Source organism: Gopherus evgoodei, chromosome 5 (assembly GCF_007399415.2).
Source record: "Gopherus evgoodei ecotype Sinaloan lineage chromosome 5, rGopEvg1_v1.p, whole genome shotgun sequence".
Classification (NCBI taxonomy): Eukaryota; Metazoa; Chordata; order Testudines; family Testudinidae; genus Gopherus; species Gopherus evgoodei.
The window spans coordinates 129,911,315-129,938,611 of record NC_044326.1 but is presented as its reverse complement, the minus strand read 5'-3'; the positions used below and the strand labels follow the sequence as shown (position 1 = coordinate 129,938,611).

Genomic DNA, 27,297 nt, shown 5'->3' with positions numbered 1-27,297 from the left:
ACAGAATCTCTTCTCAATAGAACCACACTTCAAAGGCCCTCAGACCCACGGAGGTCAAAGAGTTTCAGTGGCCTTTGGCTCAAGCCCTGGAATAGGAGGGAAGGCTTAATAGTTGCAGTGCAGCAAAGAGGGGCAGGAGATCTCAGTTCTGTTCCCAGCTCTGCCTCAGTCTTGCTGTGGGACCCTGGACAGTCACTTAGGCCCTGACCCTGCACCACAGAAGTCAATGGTAGTTCTGCCAATGTCTTCAGTGGCGCAAGATGAGGCCCTTAATCTCTCTGTGCGTCTATATAGTGGGGATAATGCTTCCCTGCTTCACAGTGTCAGTGGCAGGGAGGGCGCAAATGTAGGTAAAGTGCTTTGAGATCCTGTGACGAAGGGTGCTATAGAAAGAGCGTTGCTATTGACTGACTTTTTAAAACATCTGTAGGTGAGTCTTTGAGGGAGATGTATGTGGCCGGAGGGGATGTTGCTCCTTGTTCTTAGAACAAATTGTACATGCTGATGGCCCTGTGTTGTTGTTGCATCTCAGTCAGTCTCCTCACTCAACACAGATTGAAATGTTACTCTCTACGTTTGCCTTTACAGGTTATTAATGATCAGTTCGAGAGCAGCTATCCGATAAAAGTGAACATCAGAAACCATTACATTTACATTATGTATAATTTGCATTGATATCTGCAAGGTTTTTGGCTTTGCTTCAAAAACAATGTTTTTACAATTATCTAGCCATCCATCATGATCTCTTGTTATTCCAGTCCCTCCCTGACCCTGGAGGCAGAATTTTGTAGTGACTTAAAGGGTCACTGTGCATTGTAGCCTCGTCTTATTCTTTTTATATCCATGGGCGGGGAAATATTTTATGAAAGATTGAGAAAGCCAACTGTCAAGTGAAACTATTAACTTCTAGTGAATTGTATTATTGTATTGGTTAATAATAATAATAATTAATAAAATAGTGTTATGCTTAACACTGTCCCAAAAATGCACTTCAGTTATCACAAGAGGAAAAAATGCTCAAATATTTTGAAGCAGAAGTGGGTGTTCAAACTGTGGTCCAAGGTATCCAAAGCCTCTGCAAAGAAGCTTCTGAGGAATGTACAAGTCAGTTTCTCTGTCTGTAAAATGGGGATAATGATCCTGATTTCCTTTATAAGGAGCTTTGAGATCAATGGGTAGAAACCACCATATAAGAGTTAGGAATCATTTTCAGGTGTATGTTTGGATTTTTAACTGTTTCCAATCCAGTTTTAGGTGTGTTTATTTTTCCAAAATTTGACAAAGATTACTTGGCATTTTCCAACGACTAGTAAAAGTTTTTGTTTGGCTTCAGAAACCTGGGAAAGTTTCACCTTCACTAAAATTTCTGTCCTTCTGGTGAAATCCCACCTTCTTTACTTGGGGGAGGGAAACTACTCAGGGTTTCTTCAGATTTCTTCAAGAGTATTCTCAAGTACTTAACTGAAGATCCATGAGAAAATCACAGGAAAACCTGAGGTCTCGTGGTGGAAGAGCCTGAGAATTCGGAGACCAGATTCACCTCTGCATTTTGCTAACCCATAAACCTCCAGCCGTCAAAGGCTTCCGAGAAGAACTGATAGAGAAGATGACTGACTTGGTGATGGAATTCAAGAGAGCTCCTGATCTTGATCACCTCAGTTTCCACAGGGATGACACCTCTGATACAATAACCCCAAACCTCCTAGTTCTTCTTTGAGTGCTTGCTCATATCCATTCCAATTAGGTTTGTGCGCGCTGCATGCACGTCCGTTGGAAGATTTTTACCCTAGCAACACTCGGTGGGTCGGCTGGGCACTCCCTGGCTTGGCTCCGCTATGGCACCGAATATATACCCCTGCCGACCCGTCCGCTCCTCAGTTCCTTCTTACTGCCCGTGTCGGTCGTTGGAACAGTGGAGCGCAGCTTATCTGATCTCCACCTCCCTAGCTTTTCACTTGTTCTAATACTTATTGTGTATATAGTTTATTCTCTGTAGTTCTAGTTAATAGATTTTTGTAAACGTAGTTAGTGTATATAGTTCAGAGGGTCGGGGATTAACCCTTTCCCTCTCTCGGTGCCCAGGCCCATGCCTGGCTCACAGGGTTTCAAACCATGCTCGGCCTGCCACCAGCTGATGCCCACGGGAGACCCCCGTGACTCCTACCTCAAGTGCTTGGGGGAATCCCACCTTGCAGACAAGTGCTGGATCTGCAAATCATTCAAGCCGCGGATGAAAAAGGAGCTGGACTTTCATCTTAAGTAGCTCCTAATGGAGGCAGCCCTCACTCCTCCACCTTCGGCACCGGTTGCCAGACAGTCTGCTCCGGGGAGAAGTGCCTCATCGGCACCAGAGAGCGCCGGCACCGCGAAGACAGCTCGGCCCCAGCCGTCACCGGGCCAGAAACCGGCCTGGCACCGCTCCCTGTCCCCGCGTGCCAAGAAGCTTAAAGCTCCTGTGGCCCCACTATCTGCACCGCAGTCTGAGCAGCAATCTAAGTCGAGCCGCCCGGCACCACTAACTGCCGCGGCACTAACAATCTCTGCACCGTTGATTCCGGCCGTGCAAGAGCCGTTGAGTCCGGTGCGTGACAGCTCCCCGGCATATGCCTCGGTAGAGCTTCTCGTTCCCGGCCAGGGAACTTATTGCATTAATGGAGCCCGCCCTACCTCAACCCCTGGCACCGTCGGTGCGGGTTATTCAATCGACAGGCAAGCCTGCCATGGTAAGACCGCCTTCCCTCGGCACCTCAGGCAGACAGCACTCAAGATCGAGGTCCCGCCAACCTTCTCGATTTCATCATCGCTCCAGATCCAGGCGCCGCTTGCAGTCCCGGTACCGATCTCCTCCTCGGTACCAGTCGCACTTGCGGCACCACTTGAGATCCCGCTCACCGGACCGATACTCCAGGCACTGGTCCAGCTCCCGGCACCACAGCCGCTCTCATCATAAAGTGTCAAGATCCTGGTCGACCTCCCGGCACCGCGCTGGTGGCAGGTCCCGATCACGCTCCTGGTACCAGTACGGATCCCGGTACCGCTCTCTGGTGCGGCACAACATACGGTACCCTAGAGACAGGACTTATCCTCAAACGGCCTCCACTCCGCCATGGCCATCGCGGCACGCGTCTGAATCATCGCATGCTGATAGTGCCGCCTATCCCGATTCAGAGCCACACAGCCGGGTTCTCCATGAGGCTCAAGGTCCAGACCAAGCTCCTCATCAGTGGTCCTTTTGGACACCTTGGGCATATCACCAGGCCCAAGGGGAACCTACGGTACCATCACGTTCTGCCCCGTCGGAACATCGCGCACCAGAGGCCACTGTTAGCCGCTCCCCTCCAGCTGGTACAGATCACTCTCCTCAGGCACCGGGCCCTCAGGTCCTCCCGGATCCTGACGTACCTCCGGACCAAGAGTCCATACAGGAACCACTGGTACCGGGTCTGTCGTCTTCCTCTTCACCCAATGAGGCAGTGGCCGGTACATCCTCCTCGGGCCCACCCCCTATCGACCTCCGAGCTCACCAGGACCTTTTGAGGCGAGTCGCCTTAAATATCTATCTCCAGGTGGAGGAGGTCCCGGAGGTTGAAGACCCGGTGATAGACATACTGTCGGCGGATGCCCCAACCCGCGTAACTTTGCCATTTATACGCTCCATCCAAGCTAAAGCAGACACAATCTGGCAATCCCCGGCGTCTATCCCCTCCTACGGCCAGAGGGGTGGAAAGAAAGTATATGGTACCCTCCAAAGGGTACGAATACCTATGTACCCACCCTCCTCCATGCTCCCTGGTGGTTCAATTCGTCAATGAGCGAGAGCGCCAAGGCCAGCAAGCCCCTGCCCCAAAATCGCAGGAGGCTAGGTGGATGGACCTGTTGGGATGTAAAGTCTACTCTGCAGGGGGCCTCCAACTCAGGGTGGCGAACCAACAGGCCCTGCTCAGTAGATATAGTTATAACACCTGGCAGTCGGTGGGTAAGTTCACTGAGCTGGTCCCACCAGACTCCTGCCAGGAATTCCAAGCCCTTCTCGAGGAAGGAAAGAAAGTGGCGCGGACATCCCGCAGGCCTCCCTCGATGCTGCGGATTTGGCGGCCAGAACCGTAGCCTCGGGAATTACGATGAGGAGGATCTTGTGGCTGCAAGTGTCAGATCTACCTCCTGAACTGCAACACACCATCCAGGACCTGCCGTTTGAAGGCCAGGGCCTTTTCTCCCAGAAAACGGGTGATCATGCGTTCCCTTGGGATGCACATCCCACAAACCCAACGGAGGTCCTTCTGTAGCCAACCTCAGCGCCCTTACCTCCTGCCCAGACCGCGACAAGACTTTGGCAGAAGGCGCGATCGCGGGAACCGCAGACGACAATCTGGGTCCCAAGGCGGACACAATACCGGTCCCGCCAAACCAGCGACGGGCCCGAAAGCGAACTTTTGAAAGTGCGCCCGAGAGCAGAGCAGCAGTCCTTCCCCAGGATCCCCTTCAGTTTTCCAACCGCCTTTCCTCCTTCCTCCCTGCGTGGTCCCAGTTAACCTCAGATCGTTGGGTCCTACGCATGGTGGAATTTGGATACCACCTCCAATTTATTTCGCCCCGTCCCTCTTCAGGGACCCCTCTCACGAGCAATTCCTCTGGCAGGAGGTTCACACGCTCCTCTCGATCGGAGCTATAGAGGAGGTACCGGAGGAATTAAGAGGCAGGGGATTTTATTCCCGATATTTCCTAATCCCCAAAGCCAAAGGAGGTCTTCGACCCATCCTGGACCTGCGAGGACTCAACATGTTTTTAAAGAAGTTGAAGTTCTGCATGGTATCCCTGGGGACCATTATCCCTTCCTTGGATCCCGGAGACTGGTACGCTGCTCTCGACATGAAGGACACATATTTCCATATCGCTATTTACGCCCTGCACAGACGGTATCTACGGTTTACGGTGCACCACCAACATTTCCAATTTGTGGTCCTTCCGTTTGGCCTCTCTACGGCCCCTCGTGTCTTTACAAAGTGCATGGCGGTAGTGGCCGCCTTCCTCCGTCGTCGACGAATACATGTGTTTCCTTACCTAAACGACTGGCTTATTCAAGGGACCTCTGAGGCCCAGGTCACCCGGCACGTAGCCATCATCACGGGCCTATTCGAGAGACTGGGCCTGATGATCAGTCTAGAGAAGTCTACTCTCGTGCCCACTCAAAGAATAGAATTCATTGGGGCCATTCTAGACTCCAAACTCGCAAAAGCCTGCCTGCCTCTGCCCCAGTTTCAGGCACTAGTCTCTGTTATAAAAATCCTCCAAACCTTTCCGATGACCTCGGCTCGCACCAATCTGAGCCTCCTCGGTCACATGGCCGCATGTACCTTTGTAACTAAGCACGCAAAACTGCGCATGCGTCCCCTTCAAACCTGGCTCACCTCACTGTACCATCCAGGCAGAGATACCATAGACATGGTGGTCACCATTTCTCAGAGCATCTTAGACTCCCTCAACTAGTGGCTAACACCCTACCTGGTTTGTGCAGGCCTGCCATTCCATCTGAGGCAGCCCTCGGTGTCCCTAACGACGGACGCGTCGTCTCTCGGCTGGAGGGCTCATGTAGACCATCGTCGCACGCAAGGCCCCTGGTCATCTCAAGAGCTAGCATTGCACATAAACGTCCGGGGCTGAGAGCAGTCCGCCTGACGTGCCAGACATTCCTACAACATCTGCAAGGTCGTTGTGTTTCAGTGCTTACTGACAACACAACAGCCATGCACTACATAAACAAGCAGGGAGGGACTCAATCCTCCCCCCTTTGTCAGGAGGCGATCCAAGTGTGGGAATTTTGCATAGCCCACTCGATAGACCTTGTAGCATCGTTTCTCCCGGGAGTCCGGAACACCCTGGCAGACCATCTCAGCAGATCTTTTCGGTCTCACGAGTGGTCACCTCACCCGGATGTTCTGCATTCCATCTTCCAGAAGTGGGGCTTTCCTCACATAGACCTCTTCGCTTCCCGCGACAACAGGAAGTGCCAGAAGTTCTGCTCCTTCCAAGGTCTCACCCCAGGCTCGATATCGGATGCCTTCCTAATCTCATGGAAGAACCAGCTGCTGTACGCCTTTCCACCCTTCCCACTGGTGCACAGGGTTCTCTTAAAGCTCCGCAGGGACAGGGCTCGCCTGATCCTGATCGCCCCTGCGTGGCCCTGACAGCACTGGTACACCATGTTGCTGGACCACTGATAGCCAACCCGATCCCTCTGCCCACGCATCAGGATCTTATAACACAGGACCACGGCAGGCTTCACCACCCGGACCTGCAATCCCTCCATCTCACAGCGTGGCTCCTGCATGGTTAACCCAGTTGGAGTTACGTTGCTCTGCCCCAGTGCAAGAAGTACTCCTGGGCAGCAGGAAACCTTCCACCCGGTGTACGTACTTGGCCAAGTGGAAGCGATTTTCTTGTTGGTGTCAAACACTAAATGTAACACCCACAGAGGTTCCCATTCCCACTATATTGGACTACCTCTGGTATCTTAAACAGCAAGGCCTTGCTATCTCATTATTGCGAGTGCACTTGGCAGCTATTTCTACTTTCCACCCCGGAGAAGGTACTTACTCCGTCTTCTCCCACCCTATGGTCTCGAGATTCCTCAAAGGTTTGGAGCATCTATACCCCCTAGTAAAATGCCCCACCCCTTCCTGGGACCTCAACTTGGTCCTGATGAGACTTACGACTCCTCCATTCGAGCCATTGGCGACCTGCTCGCTCCTGTATTTGTCATGGAAAACAGCCTTCCTTGTGGCCATCACATCGGCTAGGAGAGTCTCTGAGCTTTGGGCTCTGATGGTGGACCCACCATACACGATGTTCCACAAAGACAAGGTGCAGTTACGTCCACATCCAGCATTCCTCCCTAAAGTAGTCTCGGCCTTCCATCTCAACCAGGACATATTCCTCCCAGTCTTCTTTCCCAAACCGCATACATCTCGTAGAGAGCAGCAGTTGCATTCCCTCGACGTCCGTAGGGCACTCGCCTTCTACATTGACCGAACGAGACCCTTCTGCAAAACGCCCCAACTTTTTGTGGCAGTGGCAGATCGGATGAAAGGCCTACCTGTCTCTTCTCAGAGAATTTCGTCATGGGTAATGGCGTGCATCCGTACTTGCTATGATCTAGCTCATGTCTCTCCGGGACATATTACCACTCATTCTACCGGGCTCAGGCCTCATCGGCCGCCTTCCTAGCTCGAATACCCATCCAGGAGATATGTCGAGCAGCTACGTGGTCTTCAGTACATACATTCACTTCTCGTTATGCCCTGGTGCAACAATCCAGAGAGGACGCAGCCTTCGGCTCTGCAGTTCTACACGCTGCAGTATCTCACTCCGACCCCACTGCCTAGGTAAGACTTGGGATTCACCTAATTGGAATGGATATGAGCAAGCACTAGAAGAAGAATAGACGGTTACTCACCTTTGTAACTGTTGTTCTTCGAGATGTGTTGCTCATATTCATTCCAAAACCCGCCCTCCTTCCCCACTGTCGGAGTAGCCAGCAAGAAGGAACTGAGGAGCGGACGGGTCGGCAGGGGTATATATTTGGTGCCATAGCGGCGCCGCACCAGGGGGCGCCTAGCCGACCCGCCGAGTGTTGCTAGGGTAAAAAGCTTCCGACGGACGTGCACTTGGTGCTCACACACCTAATTGGAATGGATATGAGCAACACATCTCGAAGAACAACAGTTACAAAGGTGAGTAACCGTCTTTTAAAATTTCCATCTTGGCATTCTCACAGGTATTCTCCAGATCCACACATACAGTTGGTCAGCCCCCCGACTGGATCCTCAGGCTGGATGTGGACGTAAGGGTCCAAGTTCTCAGCTGGTGTAAATTGGGATGCCAGTTTATACCAGCTGAGCATCTAGGGGAAGAAAAGCAAGAACCACCTCCCTGCTTTGGTCTGGGCTATATTGTCTCATGCACCATTCCTCTGGAATTCCTCTCCTCCGTGTGTTCAGAGACACTCCTGCTCTTTGTGGCAATATAAGCATTTCTCTATGAGACTGCCAAGATCCCATTAACTTTATAAGGAGCTGAGTGTGTTTGTTTATGGGCGAATGCCCCCTTCAGCATATTCAACAGTAAGGTAAAAAGATTTTTTTGTTTTTAGATGACCTTATGACTAAACTGTATTGACTTTTCTCTTTGGATTCATTGTAAGTTGCTGTGGGAAGTTTGCATGATGACATGCCTGTGAATTACATGGTATTAGATTATTGATTTAATATAATGTCCTATTCTTATCCCCATATTCTGTGTTATCCTAATGGGTAAAATATGGGTGAGCATATGATAGGGAAAATATATCCCCAGGAGCCCTTAAAAGCTAGGTATAGCTAAACAACTCAACACAAGCATTTGCTAGCTTAGCTAATGGAAGAGTCAAGAGAGCATGGATGGCTCTGAGTTCTTTGAGTTTTGGCTTCATGATGAGTCCCTGTTCTGTGTGTTTCACAAGGTAAGCAGTCACCTCTGTGATTTTAGGTAGGTCAGCAGAAGATCACTTTCCAAGTTTGGGGGGGGTTTCTTTACATTTCTAGTGAAAGACATGTGCATGGTGGTGGCTTGATAGTGTTTTATCCTGCTCCCTCCCCGTAAGATTTTGGTGCAGGACCAGGTGGAGAAAGAGGAACCCTAGAGCCTGATGAGAAACAAGGTTAGTTAAGTCATTGCCTATTGTGAAAGTAGCTCTGTGAACGTGAGGAGGAGAATGAACGAAAGGACACTGGGACTATCATCAAGGTGACACCATCATACTCTGAAGACTCTGTCTGGGATTCTGAAAGAGGCCTCACAGAGTAACGTACCTAACTCACATTGATTTTCAATGAGAGTTGAATGCATGACTTCTTGAAAATGCCAGCCAGTATCACTCCTGGACTGAAGTCACATCCTAGATAGGGACTGGGGAGAAGTGGTGTTAAAGGGTCAAGCAGAAGTAAAAAGACAAATATTGGTGTGGGAGTGATAGCGGGGGGGCCATTCAGAACTATAAGGAGAATACTCTGCTTCTTTTCCTTTTTAGCCCAAAGGGAGTCTGCTGTGAAAAATCTGTATAACCTTTTACAATACAAAGTACCTTTGTTCTTCCTTTTCTCTGCCTCTTGTTCCCCACAGTCCTTCAAATTCACCACAAGCCATTGTCTTTCTGGGGGGAAAGTGTTCCTTGAGCTCCACATGTTCAAAGTATTGGGGGTGGATATAGGACTGATTTCTCAGGAAGCAACAGCCGAATTAAAGGAATTGTTTTAACACATAGGAACAAACACAACCAGGCTATAAAGAGGAGAAAAATGTGCTAGCACGCAGCTCTATAGGCGCTTATACCTTCTAAATGTCAAACTTTTCCAGCATGAGAACAAAAAATTATTTAGATGAGTCTGGTTAATTGCATTCAGCAGGTACTTTTCTCTCTGTGTTAGTCTACATGTATCATAAGAACGGCCGTACTGGGTCAGACCAAAGGTCCATCCAGCCCAGTATCCTGTCTACCGATAGTGGCCAATGCCAGGTGCCGTGGAAGGAGTGAACCTAACAGGTAATGATCAAATGATATCCCTCCTGCCATCCACCCCCACCCTCTGACAAACAGAGGCTAGGGACACCATTCCTTACCCATCCTGGCTAATAGCCATTAATGGACTTAACCTCCATGAATTTATCCAGTTCTTTTTAAAACGCTGTTATAGTCCTAACCTTCACAACCTCCTCAGGTAAGGAGTTCCACAGGCTGACTGTGTGCTGTGTGAAGAACTTTCTTTTATTTGTTTTAAACCTTCTTCCCATTAATTTCATTGGTGGCCCCTAGTTCTTGCATTATGGGAATAAGTAAATAACTTTTCCTTATTCACTTTCTCCACATCACTCATGATTTTATATACCTCTATCATATCCCCCCTTAGTCTCCTCTTTTCCAAGCTGAAGAGTCCTAGCCTCTTTAATCTCTCCTCATATGGGACCCTCTCCAAACCCGTAATCATTTTAGTTTCCCTTCTCTGAACCTTTTCTAGTGCCAGTATATCTTTTTTGAGGTGAGGAGACCACATCTGTACGCAGTATTCAAGATGTGAGCATACCATTGATTTATACAAGGGCAATAATATATTCTCCATCTTCTTTGCTATCCCCTTTTAAATGATTCCTAACATCCTCTTTCCTTTTTTGACTGCCTCTGCACACTGCGTGGACGTCTCCAGAGAACTATCCACGATGACTCCAAGATCTTTTTCCTGATTTGTTGTAGCTAAATTACCCCCCATCGTATTGTATGTATAGTTGGGGTTATTTTAATTTCATTTGCCATTTTGTTGCCCAACCCTTAATTTTGTGAGATCTTTTTGAAGTTCTTCACAGTCTGCTTTGGTCTTAACTCTCTTGAGCAGTTTAGTATCATCTGCAAACTTTGCCACCTCACTTTTTTACCTCTTTCTCCAGATCATTTATGAATAAGTTGAATAGGATTGGTCCTAGGACTGACCCTTGGGGAACACCACTAGTTACCTCTCTCCATTCTGAGAATTTACCATTTATTCCTTCCCTTTGTTCCCTGTCTTTTAACCAGTTCTCAATCCATGAAAGGACCTTCCCTTTTATCCCGTGACAAGTTAATTTACGTAAGAGCCTTTGGTGAGGGACCTTGTCAAAGGCTTTCTGGAAATCCAAGTATACTACGTCCACTGGATCCCCCCCTCCACATGTTATTGACCCCTTCAAAGAACTCTAAAAGATTAGTGAGACACTATTTCCCTTTACAGAAACCTTGTTGACTTTTGCCCAACAATTTATGTTCTTCTATGTGTCTGACAATTTTATGCTTTACTATTGTTTCAACTAATTTGACCGGTACTGATGTTAGACTTAATGGTCTGTAATTGCAGGGATCACCTCTAGAGCCCTTTTTAAATATTGGCGTTAACGTTAACTATCTTCTAGTCATTGGGTAAAGAAGCCGATTTAAAGGACAGGTTACAAACCATAGTTAATAGTTCTGCAACTTCACTTATTGCATACTCATCGCTATAGTATTTCAATGCCTGGTGTACTGTATTTGTTCATTTATTGCACCTAGCCAACAATTATCACCATCCAATACGGACACTTGGAGGCAATAGGACACTAATTTTGTTTTGGTGGTAGGGTGAGTAAATGAATTACTAGGTGAATAGGGGGAGCATGAGAAATTTGTGAAACCTACTGGTGCTAATTTTATTGCTTAAGGAGGGCGCACATAGATGCTCATGATCTTGCTTCTTAAAAAAAAAACTATCCCACATAAATTACGTACCACACACCAACATATATAATCATATGTACGGTACCTTAGTCCCTCATCCTGCCATAAACACTGCAGGATAAGACATCTGGGACCATGCCAACCACCTCTGACTTCCGGGGGAATCTTTGGGGGTGCAGAGTCTGTCCACTCTCGAGTTCATTGCAGGATCAGAGCATACTGCAAATATATGGCATTACGCACAGTAAAGTGTGAAACTTTGGAGGATATTTTATTAGTTCTTTTCACACACAGGATTCTGAAGCACGCAATACGCTAACCCTTGCATGCTGTGTATGCAAGATGGATGAGGTTTTCTATTGTGAATCATGGAACACTACAAGCATTACTTGGTCTTTACTATCAAGAAATGTATAGAAAAAGCAATTTCATGATCTTTACCATAACATTTGTTCTTTTTTCCCTTTGGCTGTTAAGTCCCTATCTGTAAGATTGCATCCTTGGGGCTGGGACCGTGTCTTCTATGTTCTGTAAAGTGCCTAGTACACTTAGGGTTTTTATTGCCTTTCCTAGAGTTTTACGCTGCCGGCCATCACCATAGGAGAGCTCAGCACTCTTTAGGCACTAATTAATTAAATAAATAATGATGACCCTAAGTGCATGCACCACACTGCTTAAAAAGTTCATGACACAAAATACTAGTACCTTATGCCAGAGTCTCAGGGAATGAAATGTGTAGTGGGTCAGGGGATGAAGTATGCAGTTACCTGAATGATCAGAAATACCGTATACTTCCTGGGTCAAATTTTGCCCTAATCTGCACATCAACATTACTCACAGGGAGACTTGTGCATGTGTAACCAGGGGAAGGAATTCAGATTGAGGTTTTCAAAGGCGCCTAAGGGAGTTGGGCACCCCATCCCAATGGAAATAGGTGCCTAACTTTCTTAGGCTCCTTTGAAAGTCCCAGCCTCGTTCTTTAGAATCAAAACACTGCAATTCTCAATGAAAGGTTCAGGAGAGACAAAGGACAGAAAGGTTAGTTCTCAGTAGAAATCTCATTATTACATTTCTTTCAAGGTGGCCATTATTTCTCTGATAATTTTCTGAATTACTGTAATGAGGATTAATTTGGCTTCCAGGATACCTTGCATTGACCTTATGTACTTACAAAAGGTTTGTTGTAAAACCTTTTGAAACTCTGAAGGTTCAGGGGAAGGTCAGGAGCCATTAATTGGAGTGCTGCTGAAAAAGAGGTTTGTAAGGCTGGCTAATCCTACTGTGAATGGCGCTCTTCGCTAGGCTGCTGGGAAGGCAGTGGTCTTTTGGGAGTGCCGGGTGGGAAAGCCTGGGCAATGTGAACCACAGGAGAAAACTGATCCACTTGCTCCAATCATGCTCTTTTGGGTGCATAGAATCTGTACAGCCAGCAGCATCCTTTTTAGAAAGATTAATCTTAGGGGAAAAAAAAAAGTGCCAGGGTCTTTTTAGGAGAGAGCTTTGAACCATCTTCGCCCATGAGGGGGGAAGTGGGGAGGACACTTGAATTCAGCAAAAGGCACGTTCAAGCAGTGTGCACGCTGTCTGATGCTAAGTAAAAAGCTGTAACACCACAGTACCTGAAAATAACACAGAGTAAAAATGGGGGAGGAGGAGCAGTCCACTGGGCCTAATATTTGCTGATAATGCCTCTTGCAAAGCTGATCCCATACCCCTTTTGCTCCGAATGAGAGTTGTGCATGCAAAGTGCTCTTAATGTTACTTTTCTGAAATATATTTCTTGTGCTCTCTCAGTGTCGTTGTCTCTGAGCAGGGCTGTTTTGCAAGATGACAGTCAGAAGCCTCCTTCATTGGTACCCGCTATTTCTTTTCTCTTTAGACTGTCATCCTTTGTGCCACCAGTGTGTGGCTGATCTCCACGACACGGGCAGCATCTGCTTGAAGTGCCAGAACGCCCGTCACTTGCTGCTGGGGGATCACTGTGTTCCTGACTGTCCCATGGGATCCTATGCAGAAAGCGGAGTCTGTAAAAGTGAGTAACACCTGGCGGTGGAGATTAAGGGTGAGATCTGCCCAGCTGCTCCCATGGAATTGCTTCTCTTGAGATGCACCGGGGTCCAGTGGACAGGTGCTGAGCTAGGATTCAGGAAATCTCTGTTTGAAGCATGGCTCTGCAAGTCACTGAACTTCTCTGTCCCCGTTTCCTCTCGTGCCCTTTGTCTGTAGTTAAATTGGAAGCTTGCTTTGAAGTAGGGACCGTATGTCTTTGTACTGTGCCTAGCCCCATGGAGCCCTCGAGTCCCCAAGCACTGCTATTACACAGATAATACTAGTTAATATACTGCAGAGAGCAGGAAGTTTATGGGAAGAAGGGGGTGAGAGTATGGTTCTGGGTCAGTCTTGTGAAAGGTCCCCACCTCATCCATTCAGTATTGGGTGATGCAGTGATGTCACTTCTAGGGGTTGTTTTCAGGTAGGTGAGGCTCAAAGATTTTCCATATTCAAGGAGCACGTTAAAGTGGGGTCACTTCAGATGTCCATCACTAAGCTGCTATGATTCCTGTCTCTTCTGCTCTTGTGGTAGTAGCACAATTTTAGGAGCTTGATTGTCCAGGGGAACTTCTAGGCATGTGCCAAGAGGAGAAAAAACAAATTCTATTCACTAAGGTGAGAACTACTGGTACAGAGGGACACTAAACGCTATGGTGAAATCCAGGCCCCATTGATGTTAATGGCAAAACCCCCACTGACGTCACTGGACTTCACTCTGTGTACAGATGTCAAGTACGCACAGGACCTTGCATTAGTCTGCGGTAGGATCTCAAACGAGGAAGGTTCTTATATCTTGAAGCGGCCTCTTTTATCTGTGCTCTTAGGAATCCAACAGAAAACCTGCCACCTGAAGCTGAGTATTATCTCAATGTTTAGAATCTCTTTGCAGTTGATTGAGGCTTTTGCCGAATCAGTATTGCCAAAGGCAGTAATTCCTGCCAGACCCAGAGAGAAAAAGCCAGCTCCAGAAAAGCTAGTCTTGACTCCTTGGTTTTTGGGGGTAGTATGTTGTAGGTGGTCAGCCAGCAGTGTTGGTAGTAGCATTTTGATGGTGGCTTGTGCCTTCGGGTCCATTAGCCCTTTTGTGCCCACCCTGCTACCTGCTGGTGCTTGAGTGGCACTTTTTTGCAGTCTTCTTCGCACCATTTTGCCTTTCTCAAGAGGACATAAATCCTTTTCCTATGAGAACTCTAAGATGTCCACCCACAGCTTGTCAAACCCAGTTCATCTTACATGAGACAACGTATATTATGGATTGATAGAAGAGAAAGAGACCAAAAGAGGAAACATCGTATATTTAAATGTCCAATCTGGCCTCTTTGCATGAGATGGGCAGTGCCTAATCCAGACTAAATGTACAAGATGAGCACTGCAAAAACTTCTCTCTGCTGGCCCAAGATTTCGTTACAAGGTCACTGTATCGTTATTTACCTAGCTCCACACTGACAGACATACTAACTGTGTTTCTTAGCTTTGTCTTAGCCTTCCGGGTAACGTAATTCACTCCAGAGCGTTATAATATGTCATCTAGTGGGATATGCCTCTTGGGGGTGAGGGTGGGGATTCTTCCTCCTGGAAAGCCAAGTTTAGATAGAGCATTTCTTGGGTTTCATGAATTACCCAAACTATTCTGTTGTTCAAGCTGTGTCAAAGTGCATATTGAATTTAGTGTTAGCTTTTAAGATTCCTAACATTGCCTTGGGCCAAATTCAGCCTTGAATAAGGTGGGTAATTCCATGGATTTCTCTGTCCACTTACAGTCAGTGATGGATCTGGCTCTTTATATTTAATGAAGACACAGTTCTTTACTTACAGGACAGTCAGGAAAGCAAGAAATCTGACAGCGAGAACATGTGTGCGTGTAGGAGTGACGGGTGCTCTGTACTGTGAGGATCAGTCCGGTGATGTGCGCTTGTAAAGAACCACTACAGACCTGCTTGAAGACTTGCTTTTACATGAATGGTATTTTCATTCTTTCTGCCCTCTCAGAGTGTCACCCCTCGTGCAAAACCTGCAGTGGTGGAGGCCCTTTCTCCTGCTCTTCCTGTGACTCCAGCCTCGTTTTGTCCCACACTGGCATGTGCACCTCAGTCTGTTTCCTGGGATACTACAGGGATGAGAACCGGACCTGCAAACGTAAGCGTATCCTGCCAAACACTCCCTCCTCTTCAGAATACCCTTGCAAATGGTTTCTTGGCTTCTTGATCCCGTCTGTCCCATCATGAAAAGCTTGTAACTGTCAGGAAAATGCTGTTGGTGACATTATGAAGACCTTGACCTAGACTTAATAAATAATTAAGTAACATCACTGTACGTGCAACACTGAGTATGCAGAACAAGGGCCTAATTACCTACTGCCTTGTACAGGTCTGGTCATTTATGCCAGTGCAAAATAGGTTCAAAATGCTGCTATTCTGTTTGAGCAGATTTCTGCAAGGTGCTTAGCACTCTAGCCACAATCCAGCAAAGCTCTTAAACATGTGCTTAACTTCAAGCATGTAAATAGTCGCATTCATTTTAATGGGTCAGTCCAAGTATGTGTTTCAGTACTTTGCTGGCTTGGGACCAGACTGCTCGGCAGGATCAAAGCTTATGAGCACAAAGTGGATTCTGCTCTTACTAACTTCTCCAGAAAACCCGCTCTCCAAATAGAAAGGTTTGCCAAGCCTCAGTGTCGTGCCAAACTCATGGATAGTCTTCTGTGGATGTCCTAAAATATCTATTTCTCCCATTGGGCTGTCCATTCACTAGCCTTATGAAACCAAAGCCCTTGCTGAATACAGTTCTAGCTCCCAAACTTGAGTGAGACATTTATTTGTGTAAACAGTCTCATTCCAACCACACATGTCTCATCTCCCAGTTCGCAAATAACTTTTTTATTGTATGTACAATTTGTGGCTGGTGAAAACTAACGAGAGCTTTATGGCAGAGTGTGTTGATGTATAGAATTTGTGTAATTTCAAGGGGCACTCAGACCTGTTCAGTGCAGTGTTAGTGATAACTCATCTAGAAATAGATTGATCTGCTGTGTTGGAGAACTACCATTTAGCGATAACAAAAAATGTTTAATCAGAATCTTTGGTCTCTTTCCCTCCTCCCCCATTTGTTTTGATTTCACTACACTTTTGAAGAATCCATAGTTTTGAAAATACCTTAGATTAGATCAAAGGAATGTGAAGTAGATCTCCATACTCCTTTGATCTCGATATGTCTACTGGAGTGTTTGTAAAGAAACAACGACACAAACTTAGGAAGCTTTTCACAAAAGTGGAATGCATCTGAAAACATTGTTGCGGAGCAATGCTGATAAAAGAAATGGCATGTACTTGTTTTTAAATGCGGCTTTTGTTTTCCCCTTTTTGGATAGTGTGACTACTGTGTATTTTGAACTCCACAAATGTTTTCTCATTCGTGGGTCTTCTAATTCATGGCTCTTTTAATGTAAAGATACTTGACAAACACTGAATTAATGCTCACCACACCTTTGTAAGGACCGATGAAATGAGAAAAGTGCTGGCACATTTAAAAATGGGTATTAGATGCTTTAAATAGACTTTTCTTTAGAGTACGTCTACATTACCACTAGAGGTGTAATTTCTGATATATGTACACAGGGTAGCTTTGATTGAGCTAGTGAGCCAAAAATAGCCATGTAGCCATGGCAGCGTAGTTTAGCTGCCCAATTACAGTCCTATCCTTGACCCTAGGTAAGTAGTCAGGTGGCTAGCCTGAACTGTCACCCGCACTGCTGGGGCTACACTGCTATTTTGAGTGCCCTTAATCAAAGCCAGTTTGTGTCCATCTACCCAAGCTGGAAATTACACTTCCAGCTGCAATGTACATGTATCCTTAGAGACCGGATGTTTTCTCCCAGTTGCTACAGAATGATTTGGACCATATAGCAGCAAATCATTAGCTCAGATATCACGAATGACAAAATAGGTGGTTTCTCCTAGTTTCAGCAAGACACCAAGAAAAAAACAGGTATTTACAGCTAATCCGTGCTTTGAGTTTTTCGGATTTAGGACTCAAAGTGAACTTGAACCAAGAACAAGTGCACATGTACCCCCCTGAATAGGAACCATTGAGTTTCATAGATCTCTACTTTCCAGCCACACTAAACTCATTCTCAAGCCTGTGAGAACTTTTGGCCATAAAAGCGACCAGTCGAACTTCAGCCTTTGAATTTATGGGGCCATATTTCCAGAAATTTGCCTGTACTTGTATTTGCATGATCGGGTGCCATGATTGTGTTTGAGATAATTGTGTGCTCAAATAACCAGTTACGTTTCTAGCTGACCGTTTGTATGCATAATTGTTGTATTTGCTAACACAGCTTTGGTAACTGTGCATGCAAGTTAAGAGTGTAAATCCACATGATTTTTGCATGTGTGTTTCTGAACATATGGCCTTTGATGTGCATTGTACCTCTCCAAGTGATTGCTCACCATTAAACGTATGGCAGGTCAATATCATAGTGGGCTTTCTGCACATCGGCTAGATGCTATTAGGGGTATGTCTGTACAGCAGAGAAGACCTGCACAGCAAGTCTCAGAGCCTGGGTCAACTGACCTGGGCTTGCGCTGCAGGGCTAAAAATAGCAGTGTAGATGTTTGAGCTTGGGCTGGAGCCTCGTCTCTGAAAGCTGATGTTGTGGGGAGGGTTTCCAGTCTGAGGCCAAATATCTGCACAGCTATTTTTAGCCACCCCCAGTGCGAACACTGTGAGCTTGGATGAGTTGACCCAGGCTATGAGAATCACTGCTGGGTTGTTTTGTCTGTGTAGTTGTAGGCATACCCAAAGTCGCTTTCTACTCTTTTGTAGAACTTTGCTATTAAAGTTTTGCTGTGGGATCAGAGAATCATAAAAGACTGGGGTTGGAAGGGACCTCAGGAGGTCATCTAGTCCAACCCCCTGCTCAAAGCAGGACCAACACCAACTAAATCATCCCAGCCAGGGCTTTGTCAAGCCGGGCCTTAAAAACCTCCAAGGATGGAGATTCCACCACTTCCCTAGGTAACCCATTTCAGTGCTTCACCACCCTCTTAGTGAAATAGCTTTTCCTAATATCCAACCTAGACCTCCCCTACTGGAACTTGAGACATTGCTCCTTGTTCTGTCAAGGATAGCCAAGAGCTGTGCCATTCTTGTTGAATGCACCTGCATTGTGCTGAGAAATCCAGATTCCCAACATCGTGGAGTTGGAATGAAATATTTTGAACTTCCGGGGATGCAACTTGTCCAGCTGAACCATCAGATTTTGCTTCCTGTGTCTATAAACCTGCAACATCCCACATTTCAAGCAAAATGTAAAACACTTGGTGAAACACTTTAGTGAAATTCTGTGACCTGTGTTATGCAGGAAGTCAGACTAGATGATCCTGATGGTCCCATCTGGCCTTCAGAACTCTGAGTCTATGAATACAAACTGGAAGGGTTAAATTTAAGTTTCTCAAGGTCAAAGGAGAAAAATGCTTGATGAACACTTGTATACAGGGATTTGAATTCAAGTTTCATGTTTGACCCTGGTGGTTCGCCAGATTATTAGTACATAAACTCTGTCCATCTGGGAGAAAGCAATATTTTAAATTGCTCTCAAGTGGCCTCTTTTGGAAGACACTCAGAGCAACATTAAGTCCTATGTGGAGACATGTCCGGAACTCCGTTTTGGATAGATGAAGCGTAGTCATGAAGCAGGGTCTGGGGATGGTAAGCAGGCAAAGCTATGAAGAGTTACCCCAGCAGATTCTCCAAAGAGAACATTGAATAGTGAAGCTTCAGGTAAATCTAACATCATTTAGCTAGTGTTTCAGTAATTGCAGTGATTTTTTTTGTCTTAATTTCTCTACAGCTTGCAGTGTCCACTGTCTGAGTTGTGAGTCGGCCATGGGATGTACGTCATGCAGAGACTCAGCCAAGGTTCTATTATTTGGTGAATGCCAGTATGAAAGCTGCACTCAGCAATATTATCTTGATTACTCCACCAAGACATGCAGAGGTGAAAAATGCATATTTTCTATTTAAAAATAGCAATTAGGATGGCTGTAGAATGGTCTATTACTGAGCAGATTTTTTTCTGTTATCTTTTTTCCAGCAATCCTGTCACATACTTCAGTTTTCAGTCAAAAAAAAAAAATCTGCAAGATTATTGCAAACCCTTCCTTTGTAAATGATTTAGTAACTGAGCCATCAGACTTTCCAAGGGTCAGGTTTTGCAATTCATTCAGTCATGTCTCAATTGAATAATGAATGAAATTAACATTTTAAATCTTTTTGTATTAAGCACATGTAGGGTCTTGTATATTGACCTGTGTATCTCTGCCTTATAATTACATCTCTACCTCGATATAACGCTGTCCTTGGGAGCCAAAAAAATCTTACCACGTTATAGATGAAACCGTGTTATACTGAACTTGCTTTAATCCACCAGAGTGTGCAACCCTGCCCCCCCCCAGAGCACTGCTTTACCACGTTATGTCCAAATTTGTGTTATATCGGATGGCGTTACATCGAGGTAGCGGTGTACTACATCCCTGAACAACAACAACAAATATTGGGAAAGATTTAGAAGATTTGAGATATTTCCAAAACTCTCCTGGATAATATTCCATACTGGAAATGTAGTTTGAGGATGATGTAGCTTTATGTCTACCACCACCATCCAAAGCAATATTACAAATCAATTGTTATTAGATAGTTATTTCCAGCTGGTTCTCTCTATGCCTCATTTAGCTAGATAGTGAGAATCTGATGATATTTCAGTACTGTAGAGAAGCCGTGTAGAGGGCACTGGACTGCGACTGTTCTACCCTGGCTCTGCCACAGATCTGCCATGTGACACTGGGCAAGTCACCTCACCTTTGTAGGCCTTTGTTTCCCCTCCCCTGCATTGTCTATCTTGGCTACTTAGAGAATAAGCTTTTGAGAGTGGGGATTGTCTTGAATGATGTATTTGCACGGGGCCTAGCACCACGCTGCCCCAGTTGGGGTGCTGCGGTACTACAAATAACATTATAGGCCATATTATGCCCTAGTGGACATGGACACATGCACACAGCCTCCACTAAAGACAGCAGGAGCCATCCCTTGGAATCTGAAGGTGGAATTGGGTCTAACTACGTTTGCTATGTTTCTGACCTGAGGACTCTCCTCTTAGTGACCTTCCTCTTTGGTTAGTGTGAACTGGGAAAGCTTTTGGCATGCTAGGAGTCGCAGTCTGCGCACGATAAGAGATTGAGGATTTTATGTGGATAAATACTAATGCTTAGCACTAGCAGATAAGGATCCACTGCTGCCTAAAGGATAAGAGCAGATTTCTCTGGCTGTGAAGCTGCATCATTGATAAGAAGCACCAAACACTGAACAATACCTGTGTTGAACGTAATTAGAGAACGTTAAGCCAAAGAGAGGAATTCCGCAGCTGATAGCTAGCTGCCTGATGTGTTAAACGCTTGCACAGCGCTGGATGTGCATGCAGAAGGGTGCCCTACTTTGACGTTTTCTTTATTCTAGAGTGTGACTGGAGCTGTAATGCTTGTAGAGGCCCCACGAGGACTGACTGTCTGCAGTGCATGGATGGCTATATTCTGCAGGATGGGGCCTGTGTTGAACAGTGCCCGTTAGCTTTCTACAGGGAATCAGACACATGCCAACGTAAGTCACTGTGAAACTGCTTTTAGCTATCGCTATGGTGCCATGCTTCCCTTGGTGGTTTTCGAGTCTGTCTCTAATTTTCATTTGTGCGTACAGCAAGTTTTTGATTTTGAAGGCATGCCCTAACTTCAGCCTCCCAACCCCCTACACGCAGTCTGTCTCTGAAGACACATCGGTATTAATGTAATGGGCCCAGCTATATGTCGCTTTTCTGCAGGCAGCAGTAAAAGGCCTAGTTGCTAGTACGTAGATGGTAGTTAATTCTTTTTTGGTTTTGCAAATGTTTTTTAGGATGTGATGACCATTGCCTCCAGTGTCACCATCCAAATGAGTGCGCTCGCTGTGAAGCTCCTTTTCTCCTCTTGCAAACGCATTGTGTCCTGGACTGTGGGAAGCGATATTATGCAGACCGCACAGAACAGAAATGCACAGGTGAACAGAACTGGTGTGAGATGGTGGGATGGGATTGAGGTTGCAACTCTTTAAACACTGTGAAGTGTTAATTCTCACATGGTAGCTTAGGCAAACAGAGAGCACCGCTGACACGCAGTGATATGAAACTCATTGATGACTAGGTGAAATCAGATTGAGAATTAAGGAACAGGCTTTGCCTACCCTGGGACCCACTTATGGTGATTTTGAATAAAGTGAAATTCCACCAAAGAGCCACTCTGGTTTTAGTGATCCTCTGCTTATGACATTTGCCCATAATAAAAATAACTTTTACTGTTATGTAATAGATCCACTTTATTACAGCTTTCTGTGGTGTGTTCAGATTAGCTAGTTGTGCAGGATCTGAGGACACGGCCAGGTTTTTCAGATGTGCGAAGCTAACCGTGGTTCCACTTACAACATTCTTCTGTTTTGAAAGATTGTCAGTTTGAGAGAGCTTTCCTACGCTAGCAGAACCAGCAGTGAATCTGACACTAGTAAAAGCTGCCTACCAAGGATGCCCACTCTCTGTATATTTGTAAATGGGTGTGTTAGCATTTGTAGATAAAGGGTGGGTCATTTTTTACCATTAGGCAAGGTAGTAATGGGAGTACACCTCTACCCCAATATAACACTGTCCTCGGGAGCCAAAAAATCTTACCGTGTTATAGGTGAAACCGCGTTATGTCGAACTTGCTTTGATCCACCAGAGTGCGCAGCCCCGCTCCCCCGGAGCGCTGCTTTACCGCGTTATATCTGAATTCATGTTATATTGGGTTGCGTTATATCAGGGTAGACGTGTAGTTGTTTCCTAATCTAAGAACTGGGACACCTACACATATCAGTTCTTGCATTGTTTGTGATGGCTAATGAGCTTGTGCCTTCCCATCCATCTCAGCTTGCCCCGTGGGATGCTTAGAGTGTGACAATGCCAGTGAATGCCACCTCTGTGATGCCACCATGTTTCTGAAGAACAGGCTCTGTGTTTCTTACTGTGGTTATGGTTTTTATGGCAATACCAGGACCAGAGAGTGTGAAGGTGAGTTCCTCCCATGGTGGATAAGGGAATTAAACTGTGTTTTTCTGACAGGTTTATTGGTCTAAAGGTAGCACGTGTTTAGTAGTATTTTTTAAACCCAAGTTTTGTACAGACCCTCCATGTTGTTCGTGGACTGGCCATTAAAGGAGCAGAAAGCTAGTTCTCTGTAATGTTTCTTTTCAGGAAAATGCATGCAGCCAGAATTCCAAATAAAGTTAAATTTGTATAGTTAGAGATAATTTTCTTCCCCCAGCCCTGTCTCCCATCGTTAGAGGATGCAGAATAAAACCCAGGTGGGAAAAATACATTACTGAAGCAACAATAAGACATAGCATTTTATATGAACAAAGCACTATGTAGACACAAACTAATTAATACCCCTATCGGGGAAGGTCAGTAAGGGTTGCTATTCCCATTTTACAGATAGAGATACTGAGATAAGAAGTGTCTTGCCCGAGTCCACACAGTACGCAGCTGAACTTGGATTAGAAATCAGTCCCTCCTGATACTCCACTCTGTGGTCATTCCTCTAGACCACTGTGTCCTCCGGTAATGAGAATGACATTAGGTGATCCTGGTGTAGTAGCCTTGGACAGTGGCAAATATGCACATCTTAGGAGGACAGAGAGACAAATAAACATAGCCTCCGATTATGTAATGAGAGCGTCTTATGTATTAATGATGTTTTCCCCTTTTTTCTAGCCAGCACAGATAGGTCTGTTTCCCAGGTGAATGGTTCACTCACAGTAGGGATTGGTGGGGTAAAGCCACTGGACTTGTCCTTCATGGGTGCACGTGACTCGGGTAACCGAGATGGAGAGCTGCTGTTCCATGTGGTCAGCTCTCCCACCAATGGCAGGCTAGTGATCATGGAGAATGGGGAAGATGTGCAACTGGACAAGGGTGACCACTTCAGCTGGAAGGATGTGGAGGAGAAGAGGGTCCGCTTTGTGCACAGCAAAGAGAAACCCAGGTGACTGAGTGTGTCTTTGTTTTGATCTCTTGGCCTTGCAAAGATTGATGCATCTCAAAGAGTTACTCACCTGTCAGTTGGCAGAGCGTTGTAACTGCTTTCTGTAAGGTGCATTGCAATGTTTTCCATCCCATGGTATCACAGACTGCACATTTCCCTCTGTGTTTAGAATAGCAGATAACTATGATCCAGCTCCCATTTCATTGAATGAGAGTTTGCTGTTGGATTCAGTGGAAGCAAGTGTACGTCCTATGCTTGGGATACGGTGATGATGGTGGTGGTAAATGTTGATATTTTAATGGTGGTTGTGGTATTTAGTTATCTGATACCTACAGGAAAATATTCAGATAATTATGGAGATCCACATCTCAGCATGATCTGCGCTCAGCCACTGCTGACATCATGCACTCGGTTTTTGTATGTTCCATTACTTCAGGCATAGTACCTGGGAGTATTCAGATCTGAAATGTTTGAGGAAATTGCATCTACCGACCGCCACTTGTATGTGCCGTAAGGAGATTGAGCACCAAATTCCACACTCGGTTACACCGCCTTGAAACCAGAGTAAGCTCTAGTGTGAGGGCTGGAATCAATGGAGTTATTCCAGTTTTACACCTGTGTAACCAAGAGCAGAATTTGACCCATTGTTTTCAATAATAATTTTGCACTTTCAGAGCACTCTTCATGTGAGAATCTCAAAGCACTTAAAAATGTTAGCTAATTGTGAATAGATAAGGGGCAGGTGCATGTGGTTTTCTATTGAGCTAGAGCTTTCTTTCTGTGTGGTCTTCAAAAAGTCACTTTAGTGCTTTTGAAAATACCACCCAGTATTCTTTAATGGAGACTATGTTATTGAATTTTGGACATACTGGCTTATTGTGAGAAATAATAGGCAAAGGGAAATTGGAGTATATTATGTACTGCGAATGCACTTCACTGACGATACTGTATAAACCTAATTGCAAAAGTATTAAGTTCACCTGCCACTAATCTATGCATTCCTCTTTGAATATATAGTATTTTATCTTTCTTCTGTTCCACGAGAACATTTCATCCATTAATATTATTCTATTTTTATGGGGGGGACTTGTTTAGGAAAGGTCAGTTTTCCTTGAAGGTCAGCGATCAGCGGTTCTTCTCCCAGTTAGAGATGATGACCGTGCAAGCACTCTCGACACAGGTAATATAACAAAGCTGAAGAAATCCCTGATATTTTTATATAGTTTTTAAATTTACAAGAGAAACTTGGTATCTTGTAACAATAACAAATGAACCTGAGCAAAACTCAGTCGATTTGAATTTCTTCAAACCAAAGAGGTTTTATCAGAGACGCACAGGACTGGATTTTCCTCTCATTTACACTGGTGTGAATTAGGAGTAGCTCCATGTAAATTAATTGAATTACACCATGTAAAAACAGTTTAAGTGAGAACAGAATTTGGGCCACTGAGTACTGTAGTGCAGTGCACAATTACTATGGTAGAGCAGAACAGCAGTTCTCAGGTTAAGGTTGAAAGTCACTTACTGTTTAAAATATCCTTCCAGTTAGTGGATGATCCAGTTCCTTATTGCACTGCAACTGAGTCATTATTGATCTCTACGGTCCAATCTTTTGCACTTGAGAGCCTGTTGTTAGAGTGTTTGTTTCAGGGCTGCTGATTAAGTACAGTAATAGGAACAAACAGAGCAAAAGAGCTTTCTAAATGTCTCTGTCGTCATTTATGTAACCCGTTAACTGCTCACCACTTCTACTCAGGTTGAGTTTATAGTCCACCGTGTTCCCATTGTATAGGATTATTTTACTGTCATTAATGTATAGTCTGGTGTTGCCTAGAAGCCTCAATCGAGTTGGGGCCCCATGGTGCTAGGTGCTGTACAAACATATAGCAAAAGAGGTTCATGCCCCAAAGACCTTACAGTCTGAAACACAAAATAATTGGATGTTTTAGCACAGGTTAGCTGGGTACGCAATTCTTAGCCAATCAGTAGCAGTAAACACATTTTATATATTTAAACAAAGGCTGTTTTTCTCCACTCTAGCCATGTAAAGGGGAATGCGAATCATGAACTTTAAGGCCTCTTTATACCATCAAAACAGTGTAAAACAGCATTAGCGTTCCTGAGAATCAGGGCCATAGTCTTTTAGTGTTGACTCTTGTCTGCCTGACTCCGCACCCTTAATCATAATGAGTCATTTCAGAAATATATAAACGTTTCTTTAATCTCTCCAGTTCGGCTCTGATTTCAAGGCTGTAGTGCTATGCTGTGTTGTAGGCTAATTGTGTAGGACTAATTGCAACACAGCTCCAAAGCAGAAACGTTGGCACACTGGACGACTGACATCCTCACTATGTATACCATTGGTGACCATTTTCTTTATCTATTTAGTGTTCCTGGTATGGAATAAATCCTCCAATTTGAGTAGGTTTTTTTTTCTTTTTGGGGGAAACATGGTCTCTTGATCCTGTGAAATCAGTAGGAATTCAGTATCTCGCAGTATTGAGCCCTTAAACTTGAGGATTTAAAAAAAAAATCTTAATTGTGTTTTCTTGCTTTTAAGCATTATTTTCTGTGTGGGCTAAATTAACACCTTACACAGGTTACATAACTCAACAGTGCTCCTTACAATAAAGAACTAGATAACTAATTTGAAACTGGCAAAATTTGGACTGTAACTGGACTTCTTCCCAGGTTGTGTAATGTCTTCAAAATAGAGGTTAGGTACCCCTTGGCCCTGGAGTTAAGGCTGTTGTGTAGCCAGGTCGGTCCAATATATAAATTGAATTTGTTTTCCATAAAACATATGTTTGAGCATTATTTGATGGCCTGGTACTTTGCGCAGCAAGAAAATATTTCATTACAGGCCTAGTCTTACGACTGTTGAAGTCAATGGTAGAACTCCCAGTGGTTTGAGTGGAAGCAGAGTAGAGACTTAAGTGAGCTAGGATTAGAGGTCTGATCCAAAGCCTATTGAAATCAGTTCCATCTCCATTGACTCCTAAGGGTCAGGCCCTAGGGTCTGTGTCTGTACAAGCACTTCATACAATAGCTGCGGTGAAGAGTTTACGAATGCTACTGACTAATTCTTTTGGAGACAATGGGCCAAATTCAGTCCTGACATAAGGAGACATCATTCTGTTGACTTCAGTGGAAATTGTACCTAGTTATGCCCACGCTGAATTTAGTCCAAAATCTGTGATGCTTAATTCTCATTTTGTCTGCTGGACAAGAGATCAAAAGCCCAGCCAAGTGGAGGTGGGTTTTTGCTTTATTATTGTTAAGACTCACTTCTTCACCAGCAGAATAACAAAACCCTGTGCATTCCCATGTTACTCCATTCAGTCACTTCCATTGAGAAGCTTTGCCATAAGCTGAGGCCTCTCAGCCATTGGGATGTTACATGGAGTCACTTGTGTGTGTGAAGCCATCAATTTAGATTTCTTTTTAATTTGCATGTCAGGGAATAGATAAGTAGCCATAGTCTGTATCGTGTGCGTTTGCAATGGTGTTCCTTATATGACAATATCGTCGGTTTAATAACGTTTGCTTTGAGGAAAAGAGTGGGTCTGAGAAGAAGAGGAGCTGTTCTAAAAACAACCCTGATTTCAGCAGAGGGATACTAAACTAAGATTATTATTTAGTTGTATTATGGTTGTCTCTGAAGGTTCCAACAGGGGTGAGGGCCCCATGATGAAAAGCACTGTACAGATACAGAACAAAAAGATAGTCTCTATCCCCAAGAGCGTACAGTTTAAAGTAGATGACAATAGACAACAGGCGCAGACAACCTGTAATCTTTGGCTTTGGGTTTTGATTAGGAAAAAAATCCCTTTTCTAAAGGTTCATATTGCCTGTGTCCTAGGTAAAGGGACGCTT

The 27,297-nt window shown here is 45.1% G+C and overlaps 1 protein-coding gene across 5 annotated transcripts in view; it reads left to right on the top strand.

Annotated features, from left to right (window-relative positions):
* FRAS1 (Fraser extracellular matrix complex subunit 1) overlaps positions 1 to 27,297 on the top strand; it is a 328,015-nt gene that overhangs the window by 184,646 nt on the left and 116,072 nt on the right. For all 5 annotated transcript variants that reach the window (XM_030565123.1, XM_030565122.1, XM_030565124.1 and 2 more), the window contains 8 exons: positions 13,152 to 13,304; positions 15,314 to 15,460; positions 19,176 to 19,322; positions 20,837 to 20,977; positions 21,269 to 21,409; positions 22,308 to 22,448; positions 23,151 to 23,421; positions 24,517 to 24,601. In XM_030565123.1, coding sequence (XP_030420983.1) covers positions 13,152 to 13,304; positions 15,314 to 15,460; positions 19,176 to 19,322; positions 20,837 to 20,977; positions 21,269 to 21,409; positions 22,308 to 22,448; positions 23,151 to 23,421; positions 24,517 to 24,601 — 1,226 coding nt within the window. The remainder of the gene's footprint in view (positions 1 to 13,151; positions 13,305 to 15,313; positions 15,461 to 19,175; positions 19,323 to 20,836; positions 20,978 to 21,268; positions 21,410 to 22,307; positions 22,449 to 23,150; positions 23,422 to 24,516; positions 24,602 to 27,297) is intronic.